This window comes from Ruditapes philippinarum, unplaced genomic scaffold (assembly GCF_026571515.1).
Source record: "Ruditapes philippinarum isolate M1 unplaced genomic scaffold, ASM2657151v2 ctg3202_1_1_1_1, whole genome shotgun sequence".
NCBI classification, from domain to species: Eukaryota; Metazoa; Mollusca; class Bivalvia; order Venerida; family Veneridae; genus Ruditapes; species Ruditapes philippinarum.
Window position 1 is genome coordinate 37,805 of NW_026860970.1, and position 25,631 is coordinate 63,435.

At 33.7% G+C, this 25,631-nt stretch overlaps 2 protein-coding genes across 2 annotated transcripts in view; both read left to right on the forward strand.

Moving 5' to 3' along the window:
* Nucleotides 1-427: 427 nt before the first annotated feature.
* On the forward strand, nt 428-6,335 carry LOC132714057 (procathepsin L-like). Its single transcript, XM_060696789.1, has 6 exons — nt 428-585; nt 993-1,230; nt 1,736-1,922; nt 3,482-3,687; nt 4,242-4,473; nt 5,542-6,335. Exons 2-6 carry the CDS (start codon nt 994-996, stop codon nt 5,631-5,633), a joined length of 954 nt encoding a protein of 317 aa, XP_060552772.1. The 5' UTR covers nt 428-585; nt 993; the 3' UTR covers nt 5,634-6,335.
* Nucleotides 6,336-7,649: 1,314 nt separating this feature from the next.
* Nucleotides 7,650-25,631, forward strand: part of LOC132714058 (uncharacterized) — a 36,384-nt gene continuing 18,402 nt past the window's right edge. Inside the window, exons 1-4 of the mRNA XM_060696790.1 lie at nt 7,650-8,159; nt 12,703-12,875; nt 16,488-16,598; nt 17,710-17,859. Of these exons, the coding sequence (XP_060552773.1) occupies nt 8,030-8,159; nt 12,703-12,875; nt 16,488-16,598; nt 17,710-17,859 (564 nt within the window). The 5' untranslated portion in view covers nt 7,650-8,029. The remainder of the gene's footprint in view (nt 8,160-12,702; nt 12,876-16,487; nt 16,599-17,709; nt 17,860-25,631) is intronic.

Genomic DNA, 25,631 nt, shown 5'->3' on the forward strand with positions numbered 1-25,631 from the left:
CAACAGCTTAAATAAGTCTTAATGTATATCATTTGTAATCATCGGGGAAAAGGCAGTGTTTTAGTTGTCAGCCATCTCACGGATTTATATTACAATATGTAATATAAATCCGTGGCCATCTACTGTATAGATTCTCTAGCAAAGTTGTTCAAATTTTGTCCATAGTGTCAAAATTGGCCCCACCCTGGGGGTCATAGGTTTTTATAATATGTATATAGTAAAATCTTTAAAAAGTCTTCTCTGAAATGACAAAAGTTAGAGGTTAGATATTTGGCATGATACATTGTACGAAGAGTGTTCAAATTTATTTTCAGGTGAGCGATATTAGGTCCATCCTAGCCCTCTTTATTATTATTACTATTATTATTGACGACTTTATCTTTTACAGACGCTCCTTTATTCATATGATTTCTACTCATATTGTTCATATACGATTTATAGATCACGACAAGACAACTCGTGGTTGTCTATATCACGTGACTACAGTCATATGAATGATAATAACAAATTTTATATAGTAGACATTTAAAGTGTGTTTTTGCGTAGAACATACCTAGGAACTTCATATGCAAATCAGCAATCAAAGTAAGTACATTACTTTGCATAACTAAACAATATGTCACAATAGTATGTTATATTTTTATACATTTGTTCATGAATGTGTACGTTTAACCGTCGATACTTGATATCTTGTTAACAGTTCACGCTTTGAAGATACATACACGGTTTAAGCTAAATAATTTTATAAATTTAACTGGTACATAATGTAGGCTATATATGAGAGATTTTAATACCAACATTAAACAGAATATGTATACATGCAATATTAGTGCTTTTATTTTTCCAGCATATTCATACTTTCCACCGCATCTGAAAAATCAAATTGTCGGTAAATAGATCTTTTTTTATATATATATAATTTCCGTGTTTGCCTATTTGTCGGATCACCTATATAAGTGATATAAATCGTGGTTTATATATTGTTATTGTAGCATGAAGACGACACAGTGCTTGTTTTATATCTTAGTATTGCTTCCCGTGGTATATACCTTGCCATATCTACACTCAGAATGGAAACTCTGGAAGAAAAAGTATGGAAAAATGTATGACACAAAGAACGAGGAGAAAATTCATTTTGATAACTGGAAGAAAAACTACGAATATGTCATAAACCATAATAAAATGGGCGACCGAGGTTTTTCATTGGAAGTGAATCAATTCGCAGATCAGGTTATTATACATATTTTGAACATGCTTGTTATAATTAATGTATATATACATACCGGTTATTATTTCAGCTATAGCAGAGTTATGGAAGGGACCTTTAATTAAATGCATACTGCAATACACAATAAATGGTCTAATTACAATTGTCTTATAATACTGTGTACTCACAATGGTGGTATAAATTACTGTTAATATAATTATACAATATGTGTCCCTGAAAACACAGATGCATGTTTGAAGAATGTTCTTATACATACTTTTGAACAATGTGAACACGTAGGCTTTGTCTCCAGATCATTGACCAATTCTGACGAACTTAAAGTAACTATAATTTATTTCAATTAATTCTTAACGAATTTATTTCAATTAATTGAGTCTCAATAAATTAGTAATGAAGATCATATTCTTATTTTATACTCTGGTACGTAAATTGTCAAAATCAATAATAAGCATAACAAAATACAGATAACAGTAAAGTGTGAACCGGTTATCATTTGTTTGTCTACAGAAAATCCTCCGACCATCACCTAGTTTACCAAACAATGAAGGTCATAAATTGCAAGACAATGCTGACTTGATATTTGTTCCCAAAAGTCAATCTGCTCCTGCAAGTTGGGACTGGCGGGAAAAGGGTGCTATTACTGCAGTAAAAAATCAGGGACAGTTGGGAGATGTTCAGTCAATCGTTACCGAAGGTAATGAATATAAAGTTATTTTTTTTATTCCGAGTTTATTTCATTATATTTTTTTAGTTGAATACAAATAAAGAAAATTTTGGTGATCAAAAGTAGTTTCTGATATGTCCATGTATCCAATTATTCGTCAGAGAGCATATTGTTTTTGTCCAGTTAATAAATATTTGTAAAAAACATCTTCATTTTGTGAGCTTTGCCATCACACCAGGGCATACTTAGACACAAGCTTATTGTAACCTATCAAAATATGAGCTTAACCTCTAAATGACCCTGCTAAAAAGGTAGGGGTCTCTATGGTCGAGTGGTTACGGTCGAAATCATCTGGCCCTCACCGCCGATGATTCAACTCCCAATAGAGACATTGGATTCTTTCGTGTTATTTACGTAGCTTATAGAAGGTAGTGGATTCTACAGCGAACCTTTATGTAAAAGGACACAGGTGGCCGCCCTCTGGAGAACCTGTGGTCTTCTTCCTCCAATAAAGTTAGAAAGTCGCCATATTAAAGTGTCGGTGTGACTTAATTTTAACTCCAACAAAACGAAACAAAGGTCACATTTTCAAATTCAGGAACAAAACTTCGGATATTAAAAGATTACTTGTTTCAATGACGGATTGGTCCAACACATACGAAGGGCATATTTTGATTAGTAGCAACGGCAGCGTGTTTTTATAAATAAGTCATACCTGTGAAAAATGATTATAGTAGAGTCCTTCAAAATATTCACCATGGACCTATACATACTTCCCATTCCGAAACACATTTTTAAACTGTTCTTTGGGTATACCGTTTATACATTGGTAGAGAGCGCTTCCGATGGCACTATACGGGTTTCGAACCGGTGATCGTGAAGGCAAGCTTTGATGTATGGATTTCACCAAGAGTCACAAGCAGAGAGGTTAGGACTATAAGTGGGATGTAGCAAAACCTCAATTCTCTGCTCTTCTTAATAAGCTTGAACCAAGGCTGACCGTTTCGCAGGTGTATTATCATGGAATGATTTAATCCTGCACAACCTGGACCTTGGGTTCTTTCTAATGTAATGATTAACTACAGCTCTGAGAACATGGTCACGGTAAAATGTTCCAATGACACTTCCCCTCTTAGGCACAGCGACACGGGCCACTTTTCCATCACTGGCAAACAATAGAGCATACATAACTCTTTTAACGCTCCTGCTACGTCGAGCAATGCTGATTACACCTACCCACGTTTTGTTACTTAGTTTATCGTCGGGCTCAAAAAACAATTCACGTTTTATCTCCTGTGAGAAGTTAGCAAATAAGGGATCCAACGGGCGCGCACTTACCTTACCTTAACTTTAACTTTTCTTTCAAGATGGAAAACACATATGACGCACTATGTTCCCGATATGTCACTTTATCTCCTTCACGTTATATCTTGCTTCTTCATCAACTATGGCTTTGACAGTACTGATGTCTTTTTTAGAGGCAGCGGATATTGGCACTTATTAAAATATGCCCCTCGTGTATGTATAGTTTAAATGGTATCCGTTTAGTTCAAGCATACGTTCATGCGTGGTACTTTTTTATTTGTCAGAGTGTGTTGAGAGTTACGGTCAAATCAAGACAGGAGAACTTGTAGCTGTGAGCAAAATAGAAATACATGACTGTTGTGTACATCAACATTTTGTAACAGAGGATATTTTCGGGTGTATACACAATATGGGAGGTGTATGTTCCGAGGCCGATTATCCACAAACACCAGGACAATGCAGGAACAACACGTGTACCCCTGCTATTCAGGTTTACTTGTATTTATCTCCTATAAAACATCAGTTTTCTTTTTCGAAGTGTATACCAAATGTCATACTACGCGCTGCTCTTAGTTCACGGTATTTAACGTACGTTTTGTAACAAGAAGGAAAACAAACAAATCTTCTCAAATGTTGCACAAAAGGCGAGCGAATATGTTAATATAGTTCTTGTTTCTAACTTAATGATGGCTTATCCACATCGGTATCCTCTGCGAAATCTACTAAAACGGTGCCCTCCCTGCATACACACAGGCCATTCTCAACTGAAAAGCTTCTATAGTATACGTTCCTTCTACTCATAAAAGTTGGTATGTCGAGTGAAAAAGAAGTAAACCACGGAACACTAAAATGTTTAACTATGCCTTTTTAGAAGTCGTTGTGTGTTCTTGTAATGCATTCGAGTATTTAATTTGATCAATATTAACACATTCATCCGGCTTTTGTGCAGCATGTGAGAAGATGTATTTCAAATTTATTTCCTAACTTTTCACAGTGAGAGATGTACACAGGTGAATCTTAAATAATGGTCCATTTCATTTGCAGATACATGGCGGAATGAAAGTACCTGTTGGAAATGAAACAGCTCTTATGGACGCTGTGTTTAAAATGCCTGTTATGGCTCTAATAGATGCTAGTCATGCTTCATTTCAATTATACAGAAGTGGAATCTACAGCGAACCATTGTGTAAAAGCACACAATTAGACCATGCTGTTCAAGTAGTTGGATACGGTAGCATGAATGGAAGAGATTACTGGATATGCAAAAACAGTTGGGGTTTGTTTACGTTTATAACACTATTTTAGAAATGGTTCATCATGTATTTTAAGAACCTCGTCTCTTGATGGTATTGCTGTAAAGATAAACAATTAAATAACTGTTTCCCGTATTCGGTCGACATATAAATTTGCGGCCTTGGGTGCTTCATTAAAGAACAATTTCAATATGGATGCATGGTTTTATATTTTACAATTATTTTTGTTGAAGATGAACATTGGACATTTTTTAGTGTGAACTTTTTTATTTCATTTTAATAATGCTATGTGATGTAATTCTTTTGCAATGTAATTCAGGGATAAATAATAATTCTTATAAGTTTTAAACAATATTGTATAGAACATATTAGATATTATTACAGGCATGGTTGTAAAGCTGACATATACAATAAGTATTTTATTAATTCCAAAATATTGCAAAATTACATTTTGAATGCTCGAAATGTTGCAAACTGGACAAAGTACATGAAATAAAAAAGCATGAACGATGAATAGAAATGTACGTTTTATATCTAAATGTGTCGATTATGGTGGCTGATTTGTTTCACTTTTGCGCGTCGCGTTACCTCTGGCAAACGTCGCATTATCTGACAACACGACAGAGCGTCAAACGGCGCGTTATTGCCTTGTCGTCCTGTCGCTAGCGAACACGCAAAACAACGCGTTGTCTCACGGCGTGTTGGCGCATTGTAGATTGACTCAAATGGAAGAATTGACTTTTGGCGTTTTGATGCTTGCGACAACGAGTCATGCGACAGCACGATAAGAAGCCAACCGTTTGATATAAGCCAAGCGACAGGACGACATGGCGACAACGCGCCGCAGGATAACTCGCAGACGAGAAGACGAAAAGGCGATAACGATATTTGCTGTGTTGTCGCTTGCGACAACGCAACGCGCAGGTGTAACAAATCAGCCACCATAGTTTATTAACGGGTGTGTTTCTTTAAGGAATCCGTATTAAATAAGTTCTATGTACACGTTTTCCTACCGATGATTAAGACTTCTTTCAAGGTCATTTATAAAGTGAATGACTTAAAAATTAAATAACTATTCCTTTTTATTTCAGGTGTAAATTGGGGGGATAGAGGTTATATTTTGATGGCGAGGAACAAGGGCAACATGTGTGGAATTGCCTCATTTGCTTCATATCCTGTATAAACAAGAAAAGATGTCAAAAAGTAAAAGAAACCTACAGAAATTATTATGCTTCATTGGTCTGCTTGCAGAGTCATTACAAACAATGTTAGAACAAATATTTGTGTTTATTTCCATTGAACTCAGCTCTACTGAGGTGAAAAGCCTAAATACATAAAAATTGTAATTCTTACATAGATGAACTTTTGTATTTAAAATGGAAAATATGCAATAAAAATTAATGTTAAAGAATTATATTCGAAATTAAATAGAAAAAATGTGTTTGTGTGGACTATCAACCTGTTTGAATCAAAAGCATTTTACAACGCTTTTCTTTAATTAGTCATTATACACAATTAAAATGATTATTCTGAAGAAATAAAATCTTAAATTCTGCACACAAGTTGTTGGCCCAGACTTCCATGGTATATAAATCTCAACAAATATTCTCTGTCCCGTCATGTAAAAAAAACTCAGTGCAGTCCCATTAATACAAATGTTGCAGCAAGAATCGCCCTACAGTGTATGTGTGAACTTTACAAATAATTTTTTTTAAACTTTTCTTCAAAACTTTTTTTCCGCGCCCCTTACTCTCTAACTGCGTACTCTTTTACTATTCCGCAATAAAGCTGTTGCAGCACAATTTATGAGCCTAAGATAATTATTTTTAATTGAATCGAACTTCTGAAGTTTATATATTATAGCTGATAACTCGACAAAATCAAATATTGTTGTTGTTGTTGTTTTTTAATCCAGTGTCCAATTGATATACATGTACATTGTATTTATATATCATTGACGTCGTTTCTATATGTATGTTTTTTATTATCCTCCTGGTGATATTGTGAAACCGTTAGCTCTAGGCATTACATAAATTAAACGTAGGTTTGTCGTCATAATTATTACTGTGTATATGGTCTTTTATTATGAGACCTTTCTATCTAACCATACTGATAACCGAGATAATTATATAATTATAAAAGATTGCATTTTTTATAAAAAAAAAACGTTGAAAGAGGCGGAGGAATAATTGTTTTTTTTTTATTTTGGACAGAATTTAATGTAATCGATTATATATACATGTAGATATGAAAGAAAGTAATGAGCGGGAAATTATACACAGTAAAAAATCTGTCGAAAAATTGGCACATCGCAGCCGGGACATTTATGATATTATGACATTTATTACATGGACATGTACGCCAATGCTCCATTCTATACAAATCCGACACTGATATTCTTGTTGATAAAAAGTCTTTAAAATGGGGGCTCCATTATATTGAGGTAAAAAAACACCCTCGTAAAATATAGATCAAGTAAAGCACTTGAATTGAAAAATATTAAAAAAAATGATAATAATAATTAAGAAATATACTCAGAATTAGATTGAAAATCGGTAGTTTGTACATTTATAAGCCGATTTGAATCAAAAGCGTTGCAACGCTTTTAATTTATGGGTCATTAATTTTGTACAATAAAAATGATTAATCTGAAAAAATGGGGGTGGTGTGACATGGAAACTTGCATACAAGTCTCTCAAAATAAAGTTATCATTGTAATAATTATTATGTATACTTTATTACAGTAATGAAGTCGCATATTATTTACCCTTCCACGGTTTTCACACAGTACACGTACCTTGCAAAGTAGATGTATCTCATGAATTTTATGAAACCTGGTCCCGTGTTCACTAAAAAAAGATTAGGGTCAGGATCAAATGATCCCGATATTTGTTCATTGTTTTATAAAAATAAAATTGATCGTATTTTAGGATCAATATCAATATTCGGAACAACTGTAAAATGGCCATATCTTCTAAAACAACAATTAGAAACATATTTCAAGTCCAATATAATGATGTGCCATTCAGGCCTAAGTATGTAGTTATCTTCAGAAGCCTACGTCCTCTTATCTATAAAATTGCACCCGTAACATATTTGTTTAACAGCTTTTACAAATTTATGGTTTAGACCACGAAAGGAAATCGACTTTTTTTAAAGACAGCTGAGACCGGAAAACGGAGAATGTCTTTTATCATGTCCCTAAGGCTAAACTAAACTTCCCAAACAAATCAGCTGTTATTTTTTTTAAAATTCATAGTATTCTTCAGAGTTGGAATAATAGGAAAATGACGTGCATCACATTTTTACACTCACTGTTTATATTATGTTTGATATTTTGTAGTGTTTGAGAAAATAAGGCAATGAATTGGAATTTTGGCTGCTTTGTCATCAGTTTTCGCAATGAAAACAAACAAAACTGTCGAATACAAAACTAGAAGTAGCTGTGAAACACAAATGTTTATGTAAAACTTGAATCCAATTTATTACATGAATGTGATTTACAGTGATGCTGTAAATAGCTGAGAAACCTTAAAAGTTAATTACACATTCTCTACTATTTATTCTTTTTGAATAACTATGGCTGAAATTACTGAATATACAGTTTATAACAGTTTACATGCTGCTGCTGAAAGTTTAACCCAGCATGAAATACAGACTAACTGTAGATATGCAGTGTATAGAAGTACAAAGGATTTTGGGAATGCAGGTTTGTATAATTGATTAATTTTGAATGTCATAGTCAAAATATATTGACGTGCCAAAGCTTGATTCTGAGATATTTTCGTACTGGGGCAGAATCACACTTTTAAAGGCGAGATATTGCCCAGACACGAAAATGGCACAATATATGTCTTCACGCAGTACAATCAGTTGGACTAACATGCTGTAATCTCTAGACTGCCGTCTGGCACACTTTTCATGAGAGTCAGCTAGTAATTGTGATCATATTTATGAAAATTTACAACGTAGTTTCCTGATATTTACTTTCAAATATTGTGATATGTTAAATTATATACATCATACGATATCAAAAATAGTCAGTGTATGGTTCTATATATCTTTCTTGTGGAGTCGCTGGGGTCAACAAGGGAATTCATTAAAGCGATGTCTTTCGTGTTCAATGCGGACGTGCCTAGGGAGGTCATCTTCCTTTGGGTTCAGTTACGAATCATTTGGGTCTAGGTCACAAATATCAAAAATAGATTTTTTATACTTTTACAAGTGTAGTTAACCTATTTTATTGACTGATGTCGTTTATATTTGGTTGGAGCATAAAATTGAGAAGTCATGGATGATTGAGTAAGGTGTCAGTTGGGTCAAGGTCACCAGTTCTAAAAATAGATTTTTACACTTTTGCCCATACAGCCTTTATTTATTGACGGATTTCCATCATATTTGGCATGAAGATACTTGCATATACATGTTTATTACCCAGTCCTTCCAGATTTTTTCCGCCTTTTTGATTGGATATTGATCACCCGAAAGAAATTGATATAACCGAGCCAGACGGGTAATATAGACACTAAATTTCCCCGTTTGGTACCCAACGTTGTAAACAACATGCGCTAAGGTGATGTTCGATTTTACGCGGTGTAAATTCCGATTTAAAAGCACTTTTTAACTGTCAAATGATCAATATTACCAAAGTAGAGTAATGATACATATTACCATCAGTATCGAAAACAAATATGACCTTGTCAAAGCTTGATATTAATTACAAAAAAGTGCGTTCAATAGACTACTCCTTTTCTCTTGTTTACTTTCGTAAGGTACGGGAAAAATACGTCATGTATTTATGTGACGTCATGTTGTGACGAAGAGGTATCCTAAAGGGAATCTTATTTCGACGTTTCATTTGAAGCAGCAATGATTTTTGTGTCGCCTTGAAAAGGTGACATATAGGGGTTACTTTTGTCGGCGGCGTCGGCGGCGTCTGTGTTGGCGTCGTTGTCGGCGTCGTCGTCGGCGTCCCCTAAAGCTTGTCCGGAGCATAACTCAGTCACTATAAGTCTGGGTGACTTCAAACTTGGTATGCATGCTTCTTTCAATAACCCGAAGTGCAGTGCCTTTTGTTAATTTTCATACTTTAATTTTGTCCGGGCCATTTCTCTAAAACTAAAAAAGCTATGGACTTGAAACTTCATAGGATGATAGATCTCATTAAGAAGAAGTGCAGTGCACAAGAACCGGTACTCTGCACTTCCTAATTTTTGAGTTATTGCCCTTTGTTAATTTTCATACTTTATTTTTGTCCGGGCCATTTCTCTTAATGTATAAAAGCCATGGACTTGAAACTTCATAGGATGATAGGTCTCATTAAGAAGAAGTGCAGTGCACAAGAACAGGTACTCTGCATTTCTTATTTTTTGAGTTATTGCCCTTTGTTTATTTTCATACTTTAATTTTGTCCGGGCCATTTCTCCTTAAGTATAAAAGCTATGGACTTGAAACTTCATAGGATGATAGGTCTCATTAAGAAGAAGTGCAGTGCACAAGAATCGGTACTCTGTATTTCTTAATTTTTGAGTTATGGCCCTTTGTTGATTTTCATACTTAATTTTTGTCCAGGCCATTTCTCGGAAAGTATAAAAGTTATGGACTTGAAACTTCATAGGATGATAGATCTCATTAAGAAAAAGTGCAGTGCATAAGAACTGATACTCTGCATTTCTTATTTTTTGAGTTATTGCCCTTTGTTGATTTTCTTACTTTATATTTGTCCTGGTCATTTCTCCTCAAGTATGAAAGCTATGGACTTGAAACATCATAGAATGATAGATCTTATTGATAAGAAATTCAGTGCACAGATATGCTGCTCTGCACTTATCATTTTTTTATGCCCCCGCCATGTAATGGCCGGGGCATATAGTGTTACCCTGTTCCGTCCTTCCGTCATTCCGTCCTTCCGTCATTCCGTCCTTCCGTCATTCTGTCATTCCGTCATCATCAGTTTCCGTTCATTATCTTAGTAACGAATGCACACATTCAACTCAAATTTGACATATGGATATGTCATGAGAAAATACAGGTCAAGTTCGAATTTGGTCATGGTTCGATGATTTTTGGCAGAGTTATGCCCCTTTTACTTTAAAATAATATGAAATTTTCAGTTTCCGTTCATTATCTCCCCAACGATACAACACATTCAACTCAAACTTGACATATGGATATGTCATGAGAAAATACAGGTCAAGTTTAAATTTGGTCATGGTTTGATGATTTTTGGCAGAGTTATGCCCCTTTTACTTTGAAAATAATATGAAATTTTCAGTTTCCGTTCATTATCTCCCCAAAGGTACAACACATTCAGCTCAAATTTGATATATGGATATGTCTTGAGAAAATACAGGTCAAGTTCAAATTTGGTCATGGTTCGATGATTTTTGGCAGAGTTATGCCCCTTTTACTTTGAAAATAATATGAAATTTTCAGTTTACGTTCATTATCTCCCCAAAGGTACAACACATTCAACTCAAACTTGACATATGGATACATCAAAAGAATGCGCAGGTCAAGTTCAAATTTGGTCGTGGTTCAATGATTTTTGGCAGAGTTATGCCCCTTTAACTTTGAAAATAATATGAAATTTTCAGTTTCTGTTTATTATCTCCCCAACAGTACAACACATTCAACTCAAATTAGACATATGGATATGTTTTTGGAATGCCCAGGCCAAGTTCGAATTTGGTCATGGTTCAATGATTTTTGGCAGAGTAATGCCCCTTTTACTTTGAAAATAATATGAAATTTATTTTTACTTTGAAAATAATATGAAATTTACAGTTTCTGTTCATTATCTACCCAACTGTGTTACATATTCAACTCAAATTTGACATATGGATATGTCAAAGGAATGGGCAGGTCAAGTTGGAATTTGGTCATGGTTTGATGATTTTTTGGCGGAGTTATGTCCCTTTCACTTTGAAAATAATATAGATACATCTTAGGAATAAGCACTCATACTTTTGTGGAAAGTTTGAATTTGGTCGTGGTTCAATGATTTTGGACAAACTTATCTTTCTTGAATGTTGGAAAAATTTTGAACTTTCAGTTTCAGCACTCATACTTTTGTGGAAATGTATGTAGCCATTATTTTGGCTACAAATATGAAATATGCTATTTTCAAAAGGTTAAGACTGAATAATTTCAGTGCTTTGAACATTGTATGAAAATGGTTTGTGTTAACATTGAAAAGTTTTAAGGGCTTTGAACTGCAAATGAAAAAAATAATTTGTGCAAACAAATTTGGAACTAAATATTATAACATCTGAAATTTTGGCTGCATGCGGGGGCATCCGTGGCATGATGACACATTTCTAGTTTAGTTATTGCCCTTTGTTATTTTTCATATTTCATTTTTGTCCTGGCCATTTCTCCTAAACTACATTGTTCACAAGGCGACACATCCGACTCGCGGAGTTCTAGTTTAAAAAATCGTCTAAACTCGGCAGGGGAAGGGTAATAAAATTATTATTTTGGTTTTGGAGTGATATATGTGGATATATTACCTGCCAAGATAAAATATCACCCTCGCCTGACGGCTCAGGTGATATAAAATCTTAACAGGTAATATATCCACATATATCACTCCAAAACCAAAATAACATATAATATATTTCTTCATTTTGATTGAGTTAGGAGTCAGTGGGTCAAGGTCATGGGTGCCAATAATAGATTTTTACACATTTGCTTATACAGCCTTTATTTTGATCTGATTAAAACCAGCTCCTAAATAATGCTACATTATGTACGAAATAAATAGATATAAACTTTAGTCAGATTGACTTTTGCTTTATTTATTGACAGATGTCTTTCTTATTCAGTGATGATTTTCTTATTCAATAGGGAAATATTTTGGTTGGTACTACATGTATAACTTTGGATGAAGGAGAAATGGTTGCTTGGTTCAAGTTCAAGGTTACCAGACTGATCAAAAAAGATTTTTACAATTTGCTCATGCAGCCTGTATTTATTGACTGGTGTCTCATATTTGTTGGTAGAAACCTTAGGTTGTTCTCTAGCTTTAGGTAAAGATATCTAAGGTCACTGGTGCAAAAATTATATTATTACACTTTTGCCCTTACAGCCTTTATTGCATTGAATACACTGACAAATGTGCTGGTTCAGCAATAGTCTTTAATCTTTTCAACAGTTTAATTGAAATACTCATAAGTATATTTAGTGATGAATAATTGCATGTGCCAGCATTTCACAATACTAGCAATAATGCTAAATTCTTTTACCTCCAGGTCTGGATACTGCTAAGAAAGTGTATTGGGAAGACCAGCCCAGTGTTAAAATTTGTCGCCAGAATTTTTCAGGAATTCCATTTGTAGTTCTTGGTCAGAAGGTATATGACTGTCAATTTGGGAAGAATAGAAAAGAGAAACGACGTAGGATGCGGGATGAGAAAAGAAATAGGGTAAAACTATTTCCATAACTTTAGAGTAAGGGGCCAATGGCATTGTATTAAACAAAAGAAGGAAAAGAAATTGGTCTTTATTACATTTCAGCCAGGTTCTTGTCTAGACTAACTCTCAAAAACTACTGATGCAATTTCATCCATACTTTACTGGAATGATCAGTACCAAGTCTAGTTGTCCATGTTGTCGGCATTTTCCAGTTGATAATTTTTGTCAGAGTTATGGCCCTCAAATGATTTTAATTTTTTAAGTTTGTTACTAATGCAGTGACTCCTCTTATTAATGCAATTTCAGTGAAATTTTACAGGATTGGTAGCTCAAATACTTGCTTATGTTACAGGGATTTTCCAGTTGCATGATTTATGACTGAGTTATGGCCCTTTAATAAAAAAAGGTGTTTTGATCTGTTAATGTTTTTTGTGTTACCAGCTACACTGAAGCTGATAATTATACCCCCACCACAAAATGTGAGGAGGGGGGCTATAATGGATTCGCTTTGTCGTGTCCGTCCGTCCGTCTCCATTATCATGTCTGCTCTATAAATCCTATACCAATTGAAGGATTTTCGTCAAACTTGGCTCAAATGTTCACCATAACAAGGGGATGTGCAGAACCCATGTTGTCCATGTGTCGGCTCAAGGTCAAGGTCACAATTGAAGGTCAAATATCAAACAATCAAATATTTGACAGTATGTTCTGTCCTCTTTGTAAGTCCTACACTAATTGAAAGATTTTCTTCAATCTTGGCTCAAATTTTCACCTCAACTGGGCAATGTGCAGAACCCATGTTACCCTTTTGCCGGCTTAAGGTCAAGGTCACACTTGAAGGTCAAAAATTGACTTAGAATATTTTCTTTAATTTAAACATGTATTTGAATATTTCTGAAACTAGAAAAGGTATTTGTTTGAAACTAATGAAGTGTCACAAGTAAGATATGCAGGTCAAGTTTCATAACTCTGTATTGCATTTTGACAAAGTTATGCCCCTTTTTAAGTCTTCAAATTTACATATATTCAAATATTAGACAAAATGTTGTGTCCCCTCTATAAATCCTATACTTATGGAAGAATTTTTTTCAAACGTTATCAAATGTACACCTCAACAAGGTTATGTGCAGAACCCATGTTACCTTTGTGCCGGCTTAAGGTCAAGGTCACACTTGAAGGTCAAAAATTGACTTAGAAAATGTTCTAAAATTTTAACATGTACTTAAATATTTCTGAAACAAGCACAAGTATTTGCTTGAAACTTAAAAGATATATGAGGTGTCACAAGTAAGATATGCAGGTCAAGTTTCATAACTATGTATTGCATTTTAACAAAGTTATGCCCCTTTTTAAAGTGACATTATGCCCATCCAAGGGTATAAATGAGTGAACAAGTGAATGTCAAAATAAATTTTCATTTTGCCATAATTCCTTTTAATATCAAAATTTATTTCACATTAACAATAAACAACGTATGGATTCAAACGTAATTTTCGTAAACATCCATTGGAATTTACCTGTAATTTCATAAAAAGAGTGGGGCAGTCTCTTTATATTTTAGGCAGATTTTATCCCAAACATTTTCCAATATGAACTGTTGGTTAATCACCATTTCAAAAGTCAATTGCTTGAAATAAATAGTCATTTCAGCTCAACTTGACCATGAAAATATGAGCATAATGTCACTTTAAGTCTATAAATTTACATACAATCAATACTAGACAAAATGTTGTGTCCGCTTTATAAATTCTATACTAATGGAAGGAATTTCTTAAAATTTGACTCAAATGTTCACCCCAACTGGGCAATGTGCAGAACCTATCTTACCCTTGTGCCAGCTTAAGGTCAAGGCCACACTTGAAGGTCAAAAATTAGACTTAGAAAATGTTCTGAAATTTTAACATGTACTTGAATATTTTTTAAACTAGAACAGATAATCATTTGAAACTTCTAATATATATGAAGTGTCGCAATTAAGATATGCAGGTCAAGTTTCATAACTTAAAAAAGTGGGGGGGGGGGGGGATAACTTTGTATTGTATTTTGACAAAGATAAGTCTATTTTTATGTCTTTAAATTTATTTACTATAATATTTCTTAAACCAGAACAGGTATTTACTTGAAACTTAAAATTTATATGAATGGCGACAAGCAAGCTCAGATGATGAAAATTCTACAATTCTATTGAATTATGACACAAGTTATGTCCCTTTTAGGCTTAGAAAATGTTTTGATATAACCATTAATACTTAAATGCTTCTGAAACTAGAACAGATATTCACTTGAAACTATATAATATATGAAGGGTCAGAAGTAAGCTCAGTATGCAAAGTTCTTCCACTCTTAATTACATTTTGACATAATTATGCTATTTTCTTAACTTCATTGCTTTTGTTTGTTTTAGTACATTGGGAAAATGAAATGTTATTTGTAACTGTTTCGAACATGATTTGACAATATATATTATTTATTTATCATACTATTACCTGTACAATTTGTCTTTTTTTCACCAGAGATAATTTCTTTTTATGTATATGTATTTGTGCCACAAAAGTTATTCCCTTAACCACCTTTCCAAGTCGTCTTCTGTCAAGGACATTGGTGGGCGTATGAATCGCATTCAACAATAATTCTAGTTGTAGCTACAACTTTGAGGAATCACTTTTTTTGTGAGGGTCTGTTTCATGTGTGACAAGATTCATAACTCAAGCATGAATATTTCCAGAATTATTGCCCCCTTGAACTTGTTTTTTTTTATAAAGTTATTTATTACATGCTTTTCTGTTGTTTATAGAAATATATCAGTGAATAATTTCACTGTTTTGAATTTAAGCCCGTTACGTTGTTTCAGCGAAACACCAGCGTACACATTACTGGAAACCAACTTAATGGCGTGATGTCATAAATGACGTAAATGACGTCATGTTTTATTATTATTATTCAGCGCACTTTTCATTTAGTATTAGGTTAAAATGTCTTTTTAATCGTTTCTCTGCATATAATAAAAAGAAAATTTGTTTAGTTAGTGTAAGATCTGAATATTTTTACCTTGTGAACACCAAAAGTTCGTGGCTGCGACACTCGTGAAATATATAATACCTTTTGGTGCTCACTCGGTGAAATATATTCCAATCTTACACTGGACTAAACAAATATCCTCTATATATTGTTCTTCTTTTTTCACAGCATTGACTTTAAAATTGAAATTTTAGAAAAGCAACCAGCAAACATTATTTAACTTTCTATAGCAACCATTGAACCATTGCAAATAATAGCAGGCACTGACTTACAAGGAAAACATTTATTTTGTATAGCAAACAGTAACATCTTATGGAACTGTTGTTCTCCCTTAGCAATAGCAATCAGTAATGTTTTTACATGTGCACTATTTCAGATAGAAATATGTTCACTTCGTGATATTAGTTTTTGTTTTGTTCAAATGATTTTTGAGTTATCCTTCTTGAACTTAGAAAAATAAGAAAGAATCACCTTTAGTTCTAGTTTAAGATTATGATTTTTTATGTTGCTAAGGGTTATAATTTTTTCATATTGAAATGCTCTTGATATTTGAAAATATGGAGTACCTTAGTTATATTTACTTAGAATTTTATTATTACAATTAGAATGAAGACCGTACTCTGTATACTAAAGGGAAGATGTGTCTAGACACAAAGAAAATTGACTGTCCAGCAAAGTGTGTCTTTAGAGAAATTTGTCGATTTCCTTCATATAGGGTAAGTTATTTAATTAGTTTGACTTATTTAAAAGACAAATTTCAAGCTATTGCTACTGTCAGGTTGTCATTCCTGTTGCTGTTGCCACCAAGAACCATTAACAGTAGGCATTATGTTTTTTCTAATTTTAATAAATTTCAATAATTTGACCTTTACAGTAAAGGTCAAACTAAGGTCAAGGTGATATTTGTCCAAGTGTAATTAAAATCTATAAATTAATAACAATGCTATGACAATTTAAGCAAATTTCAATAATTTGACCATAAATTATTTTATCAGTTTGTTATATAAGTGTTTTTTTGTCCAAGTATAAATGAAATCTGTAGATAAATTACAAAGTTTAAGCCAATTGAAGCAAAATTCAGTAATTTAACCATTAGTGGCAAGGACAAATTAAGGTCAAGGTCAAGTTCAATTAAATTTTCTGTAATATTTTGTCCAAAAGATTGTAGTACCCAGGTATGAAGACAATCCATTCAATACTTAAATACAATGTTAAAGCCTTTTAGTTTTCAGGTAATGGTTATTTATGACTCAAAGTCAATTTGAGTGATATTTGAGACATTGTCTTTATGGTTGTTTTGATCTAGTATGAAGACAATTCATTCATAAATAACAAAGTTATAGCCAATAACTGCAAATATCAATTTGAATGTCAAGGTTATTAATGGGTGAATTTAGTCAAAATCATTTGGTCCTCTTGTCCAAAGGAATCTTGTGTTCAAGAATGAAGTTTGTTTAACAAAAATAAAACTTTTTTGAAAAATTGTTACTGACAAGAACATGAGCAAGGGGCATTTGTGTTTTACAAATACGTTCTTGTTTTTTTTCTAACATCAATCAAAAATTTGTTTTACTTACACGGACAGAGATATTCTGATAGTTTGTCTATTGCCTATATGTAAGGGATGGTTTGATTGCATGGCTAAAAAAAGCTTTCTTGGGAATTGCAAATCACAATGAAGGTGAAACAAATATGGTGGCAATCTGACTTTAGTCAGACAGAGTAATACTAAGTTTTTCTTAACACCAAACTGAAAATAGAAAATGTAAATTGTATGCAAATGATAACATTTCAAATGTTAAATGTAAATTCTAAATTTGCTATCAGATACAGAATAACACTTTGCCTGAAAGACGCAGGATTGCAGAATATTTGATGAAGCAAATTTGTTCTGGGCAAAAGGTGGAGTTTGAACGGGAAATTGTTACCAAAATTGCCACGCTTAAAGAACACACTTGTCATCAAATATTAGGAGAGGTATGAACGCAGCAGATTTATGTTATAAATTTATGTTATATATTTATGACTCCAATAAAGGTTCAGTTTAAATATATTTTGTGCTATAAATTGTCTGCCCATGTGTTTGTTATCAGAGACAGAATTGAGTGTCAGGCTTTATTTGTCATCCAATGAAAATGCTGTATTTCTAAAAAATTCTGTGTGTTAATTTTCACAGAAGAACAAAAGTCGAATATAAAGCAATTTTCATTCATAGTCCCCTTCTGTTTTTATGCCCCCGCCATGTAATGGCCGGGGCATATAGTGTTACCCTGTTCCGTCATTCCGTCCTTCTGTCATTCCGTCATCATCAGTTTCCGTTCATTATCTTAAGAACGGTTGCACACATTCAACTCAAATTTGACATATGGATATGTCATGACAAAATACAGGTCAAGTTCGAATTTGGTCATGGTTCTATGATTTTTGACAGAGTTATGCCCCTTTTAATTTGAAAATAATATGAAATTTCAGTTTCCGTTCATTATCTCCCCAACGGTACAACACATTCAACTCAAACTTGACATATGGATATGTCATGAGAAAATACAGGTCAAGTTCGAATTTGGTCATGGTTCGATGATTTTTGGCAGAGTTATGCCCCTTTTACTTTGAAAATAATGTGAATTTTCAGTTTCCGTTCATTATCTCCCCAACGGTACAACACATTCAACTCAAACTTGACATATGGATATGTCATGACAAAATACAGGTCAAGTTCGAATTTGGTCATGGTTCGATGATTTTTGGCAGAGTTATGCCCCTTTTACTTTGAAAATAATATGAAATTTTCAGTTTCCGTTTATTATCTCCCCAACGGTACAACACATTCAACTCAAACTTGACATATGGATATGTCATTAGAAAATACAGGCCAAGTTCGAATTTGGTTATGGTTCCATGATTTTTGGCAGAGTTATGCCCCTTTTACTTTGAAAATAATATGAAATTTTCAGTTTCCGTTCATTATCTCCCCAACGGTACAACACATTCAACTCAAACTTGACATATGGATGCGTCAAAAGAATGCGCAGGTCATGTTCAAATTTGGTCATGGTTCAATGATTTTTGGCAGAGTTATGCCCCTTTCACTTTGAAAGTAATATGAAATTTTCAGTTTCTGTTTATTATCTCCCCAACAGTACAACACATTCAACTCAAATTTGACATATGGATATGTTTTTGGAATGCCCAGGCCAAGTTGGAATTTGGTCATGGTTCAATGATTTTTGGCAGAGTTATGCCCCTTTCACTTTGAAAATAATATGAAATTTACAGTTTCTGTTCATTATCTACCCAACAGTGTTACATATTCAACTTAAATTTGACATATGGATATGTCAAAGGAATGGGCAGGTCAAGTTGAAATTTGGTCATGGTTTGATGACTTTTTTTGCAGAGTTATGTCCCTTTCACTTTGAAAATAATATAGATACATCTTAGGAATAAGCAGTTTAAGTATGAATTTGGTTGTGGTTCAATGATTTTAGACAAACTTATCTTTCCTGAATGTTGGAAAAATTTTGTACTTTCAGTTTCAGCACTCATACTTTTAGCCATTATTTTGGCTACAAATATGAAATATGTTATTTTTAAAAGGTTAAGACTGAATAATTTCAGTGTCTTGAACATTGTATGAAAATGGTTTGTGTTAACATTTTAAAGTTTTAAGGGCTTTGAACTTAAAATGAAAAAAATAATTAATGCACCATCTGAAATTTTGGCTGCATGCGGGGGCATCCGTGACATGATGACATATTTCTAGTTCATATTGCATCATAGAATTGCGGTATGATAAGATGCATAACTCTAGCATCAAAACAATATTTTCAGAATTAGGTGAGGTATAGTGATGGGGCTATATCTGGCGTCCATCGTCGTGCGTCATTTGTCGTCAACAATTGGGTTGTTAACAGTCTAGCAGTCACAGTTTTGATTGGATCATCATCAAACTTTGTCAGAATGTTTATATCAATGAAATACAGATCAAGCTAGAAGATGTGTCATCTCGGGTCAAAAACTAGCTCACAGGAGCTAAAAATGGAAAAAGCTTGTTAATACTCTAGTGGCTGATGTTTTGATCCAAATATTCTGGAAATTTGTGAGGAAGGTTGTTTTGTTGATTTGTAGGTCAAGTTAGAATATGGGTCATCTCTGGTCAAAAACTAGGTCACATGAGCTAAAAATAGAAAAATCTTGTTAACACTCTAGTGGCTGCAGTTTTTATCCAAATATCCTGAATATTGGTCAGGAAAGTTGTATTGATGATTTCTAGGTCAAGGTTGAATATGGGTCATCTCTGGTCAAAAACTAGGTCACAGGAGCTAATAATGGAAAAAATTTCTAACACTCTAGTGGCTGAAGTTTTGATCCAAATATTCTGGAAATTTGTGAGGAAGTTTGTTTTGATGATTTGTAGGCCAAGTTTGAAGATAGGTCATCTCAGGTCAAAAACTAGGTCACAGGGGCTGAAAATAGAAAAATCTTGTTACCACTCTTAGTGGCTGCAGTTTTGATTCAAATATCCTGAATATTGGCCAGGAAGGTTGTTTTGGTGATTTCTAGGTCAAGTTTGAATATGGGTCGTCTCCGGTCAAATCTAGGTCACAGGAGCTAAAAATAGAAAAAAAATTTGCTTACACTCTAGTGGCTGAAGTTTTGATCAAAATATTCTGGAAATTTGTCAGGAAGGTTGTTTTGATCAAGTTCGAAGATGGGTCATCTCTGATCAAAAACTAGGTCACAGGAGCTTAAAATATAAAAAGCTTGTTAATACTCCAGTGGCTGCAGTTTTGATCCAAATATCCTGAATATTGGTCAGGAAGGTTGTTTTGATGATTTCTAGGTGAAGTTTGAATATGGGTCATCTCTGGTCAAAAACTAGGTCACAGGAGCTAGAGTTAGATAAAAAGCTTGTTAACACTCTAGTGGCTGCAGTTTTGATCCAAATTTCCTTGAAATCTGTTGGGAACGTTGTTTTAATGGTTTCTAGGTCAAGTTCGAATATGGGTTGTCTCCGGTTGAAAACCAGGTCACAGGAGCTTAATATAGAAAAATCTTGTTAACACTCTAGTGGCTGCAGTTTTGATCCAGATATTCTTGAAATTTGTCAGGAATGTTGTTTTAATGATTTCTATGTCAAGTTTGAATATGGGTCACCTGGGGTCAAAAGCTAGGTCACACTGCCCAAATACGGAAAAACCTTATTAACACACTAGAGTTCACTTTTTGACTCAATTGTCATCAAAATTGGTCATGATGCAGACATTGCTTGGATGTGGTTCATGAGTCAGGGGAGCCATCTAGGGTTTTTAGCTCACCTTGCACAAAGTGCAGGTGAGCTTTAAGGATGGCCAACCAAATGGCGTCCGTCGTCAGTCGTCCGTCCACATTTTAAATATTCTAAGGACATCTTCTATGATACCGCAAGGCCAATGTTAATGAAACTTGGCAGGAATACTCTTTGTATGAAGCTCTATCAAGATTGTTCAAAGAATTCCATTTCATGCAGAACTCTGGTTGCCATGGCAACCGAAAGAAAAATCTTTAAATATCTTCTTTTAAAGAACCGTAAGAGCTAGAGCTTAGATATTTGGCATGAAACATCTTCTAATGAGTGTCTACCAAGTTTGTTCAAATAAAAGCCCTAGGGTCAAAATTGGCCCGGCCCCAGGGGGTCATTGATTTTCCCTATATGCATATAGTAAAAACTTAAAAAATCTTCTTTTAAAGAACCCAAAGAGCTAGAGCTAAGATATTTGGCATGAAACATCTTCTAGTGAGTGTCTACCAAGTTTGTTCAAATAAAAGCCCTGGGGTCAAAATTGGCCCCGGCCTGGGGGGTCATTGATTTTCCCTATATGCATATAGTAAAAACTTAAAAAATCTTCTTTTAATGAACTCAAAGATCTAGAGCTAAGATATTTAGCATGAAACATGTTCTAATGGGTGTCTACCAAGTATGTTCAAATAAAAGCCCTGGGGTCAAAACTGGCCCGCCCCGGGGGTCATTGATTTTCCTTATATGTGTATAGCAAAAACTTAAAAATCTTCTTTGAAAAAACCCAAATAGCTTGAGTTTAGATATTATACATGAAACATTTTTAAGTAATTATCTACAAAGTTTGTTCAAATAAAAGCCCAGGGGTCAAAACTGGCCCTGTCCCAGGGGTGTCATTGTTTTTAACTATATGTGTGTAGTAAAAACTTAAAAAATCTTCTTTTAAAAAACCCAATGAGCTAGAACTTAGATGTTTAGCAAGAAACATCTTCTTATGGGTGTCTACCAAGTCTGTTCAAATAAAAGCCCTTGGGCAAAAATTGGCCCGGGAGGGGGGGGGGCTATATACAGGTGAGCGACCTCAGGGCCATCATGGCCCTCTTGTTTTAGGTTTACCCTCCGTCCTTCTGTCTGTCTGTCCGTCCGTCAGTTGTCCCTTCACAAAACTGGATCCAGCGATAACTCAAAAAGTACTGAAAATATTTTTATGAAACTTGATATATGGAGATAATGCACATCTTTTTCTTTTGTCCCTATGTTGAAAATTCTGGTTGCTATGGCAACAAATAGCCTGAAAATATGGCAAATTTAACACATAAACTGGATCCAGTGATAACTCAAAAAGTACTGAAAATATTTTTATGATAATTGAAATATAGGTAGATGGCAGTCTGGAGATTATGCACATCTTTTTATTTTCTTCCTATGTTGAAAATTCTGTGCTATGGCAACAAAAAGTCTGAAAATATGGCAAATTTAACACATAAACTGGATCCAGTGATAATTCAAAAAGTACTGAAAATATTTTTATGAAACTTGAAATATGGGTAGATGGCAGTCTGGAGATTATGCACATCTTTTTCTTTTCTTCCTATGTTGAAAATTCTGGTAGCTATGGCAACAAATAGCCTGAATTTCAAGATTTCTGATTAAAAATTTTCAGTTTCACTATAAGTTCTTTATTTCTTAAGGTGTATACTTCAGACTTTAAATATAAGTTTCTGGTCATCAACCACATCATATATGACAAGGTTTACAACTCCAGCACAAAAATTTTCAGTATAACCTCCCTTGAACTTAGAATTTTTTATGAAAAAAAAATGTTGTCTTTTTAGCTCACCTGAGCACGAAGTGCTCAAAGGTGAGCTTTTGTCATCACTCTGCGTCCGTCGTGCGTCGTGCGTCGTGCGTCGTGCGTCCTTCAAAAAATGGCGTCAAACTTTTCAAACAACATCTCCTCCTAAACTACATGGCCAATTGCAACCAAACTTTACAGAAATGATCCTTATGTGGACCCCTTTCAAAGTTGTTCAAAAATTTAAATTCCATTAAAAACTCTGGTTGCCATGGCAACCAATAAGAAAAACTTAAAAAATCTTCTTCTAAAAAACCGTAAGAGCTAGAGCTTAGATATTTGGCATGAAACATCTTCTAATGAGTGCCTACCAAGTTTGTTCAAATCAAAGCCCTAGGGTCAAAATTGGCCCCGCCCCAGGGGGTCATTGATTTTCCCTATATGCATATAGTAAAAACTTAAAAAATCTTCTTTTAAAGAACTCAAAGAGCTAGAGCTAAGATATTTAGCATGAAACATGTTCTAATGGGTGTCTACCAAGTTTGTTCAAATAAAAGCCCTGGGGTCGAAATTGGCTCCGCCCCGGGGGTCATTGATTTTCCTTATATGTGTATAGCAAAAACTTAAAAAATCTTCTTTAAAAAAACCCAAATAGCTGGAGTTTAGCTATTAAGCATAAAACATCTTCTAGTGAGTGTCTACAAAGTTTGTTAAAATCAAAGCCCTAGAGTCAAAATTGGCCCCGCCCTGGGGGTCATTGATTTTCCTTATATGACTGTGTATAGCAAAAACTTAAAAATCTTTTTTGAAAAAACCCAGAGAGCTAGTGTTTAGATATAAAGCATGAAACATCTTCTAGTGAGTGTCTACCAAGTTTGTTCAAATAAAAGCCCTAGGGTCAAAATTGGCCCCGCCCCAGGGTGTCTTTGATTTTCCCTATATGCATATAGTTAAAACTTAAAAAATCTTCTTTTAAAGAACCCAAAGAGCTAGAGCTAAGATATTTAGCATGAAACATCTTCTAATGAGTGTCTTCAAAGTTTGTTCAAATAAAAGCCCTAGGGTCAAAATTGGCCCCGCCCCCGGGGGTCATTGATTTTCCCTATGTGCATATAGTAAAAACTTAAAAAATCTTCTTTTAAAGAACTCAAAGAGCTAGAGCTAAGATATTTAGCATGAAACATGTTCTCATGGGTGTCTACCAAGTTTGTTCAAATAAAAGCCCTGGGGTCAAAATTGGCCCCGCCCGGGGGTCATTCATTAGCTTGACTTTTTTTTTTTTAGATATATACATATTATATATATACATATATATTTAATATATATATATAGATATAGATATATAGATACATATTATGTATATATATATATATATATACATATATATATATATATATATATATATATATATATATATATATATATATATATATGTATGTATATGTATATATATATATATAAATACATATACATATATATATATATATATGTATGTATATATATATATATATATTTACATATATATATATATATATATATATATATATATATACATATATATACATATATATACATATATATATATCTATATTATATATATATATATATATATATATATATATATTTATATATATATATAACCAAGTTTGTTCAAATAAAAGCCCTGGGGTTTAAACTGGCCCCGCTCCAGGGGCCTATATACAGGTGAGCGACTTTGGGCCATCATGGCCCTCTTGTTTAAATAACTTTATTTCCTAATGTATCTACTTCAAACTTCATATATATGTTTCTTATTATCACTCAACATTTTTGAGAAGGTTAAATACTCTAGCAAGACTATTTCCAGAATTATGTCCCCCTTGAACTTAGATTTTTTTCGAGAAATTGGTATTTTTTACTCCAACTTCTTCATTTCTTATAGGATTTACTTTAAAATCCCACATTGTAATAATATGACAAGGTTGTATAAACATAATTTTCTTACTAGGCAGGGAAACTTAACACATTACTGTGATACAGACAAACTTAGAACTCAAAAGATTTAAGTTCATTCATGTCATTCATTCACTGGTAAAATCGAATGTTGCTGGGGTTCTAACCGGTAGGATACTTATGGATTGCTTGCAATACTATGATAATTGCTTGTTTATTTTTGTTATTATAAATGGTATTTACTCTTTGTTCTGTGTTATTACTCATATCATGCCTTATTTCCTCTTTGAATATATAATTCTACTTTAAAAACTTCATATACTTTTTACTCTTATCATTTTTGTTACTGAAGGGATTGATTTCAGACTTTAAATTGTTGTCTTTTCCCTTAGAGCATAGAAATGTCTGTTTAACTTTTAGAACATTTGAGTGTTTTCTTGATACTGATACAGAAATATGTTTATATCATTTTTTTTTCTCATAGTTTTGTCTTCCTTTACTGTGTCCAGTATTTAATTAGTCAAGCGTGCTGTCTCCTCTGCGGCTCTCATGTTAGGCATCATTTTCACTACAAAAATTGTTTATATCCAAACCTTAATGTAATTTTATATTTTATAATTTTATGCATATTCTAAAACAGAATAGCCGGGGGGAGGAGATCATGACTTACTTCCCTTACTTCCCCCACCCTTTTTTATCCACAAATACATACAATCTCCATCCAAGTGAGAGATCATCATGGTC

Coding starts and splice junctions, on each gene's coding strand:
- LOC132714057 (XM_060696789.1), top strand. CDS start 994: ATGAAGACGACACAGTGCTTGTTTTATATCTTAGTATTGCTTCCCGTG. Junction 1,923..3,481: donor TCAGTCAATCGTTACCGAAG/GTAATGAATATA, acceptor TTTATTTGTCAG/AGTGTGTTGAGAGTTACGGT. Junction 3,688..4,241: donor CGTGTACCCCTGCTATTCAG/GTTTACTTGTAT, acceptor TTTCATTTGCAG/ATACATGGCGGAATGAAAGT.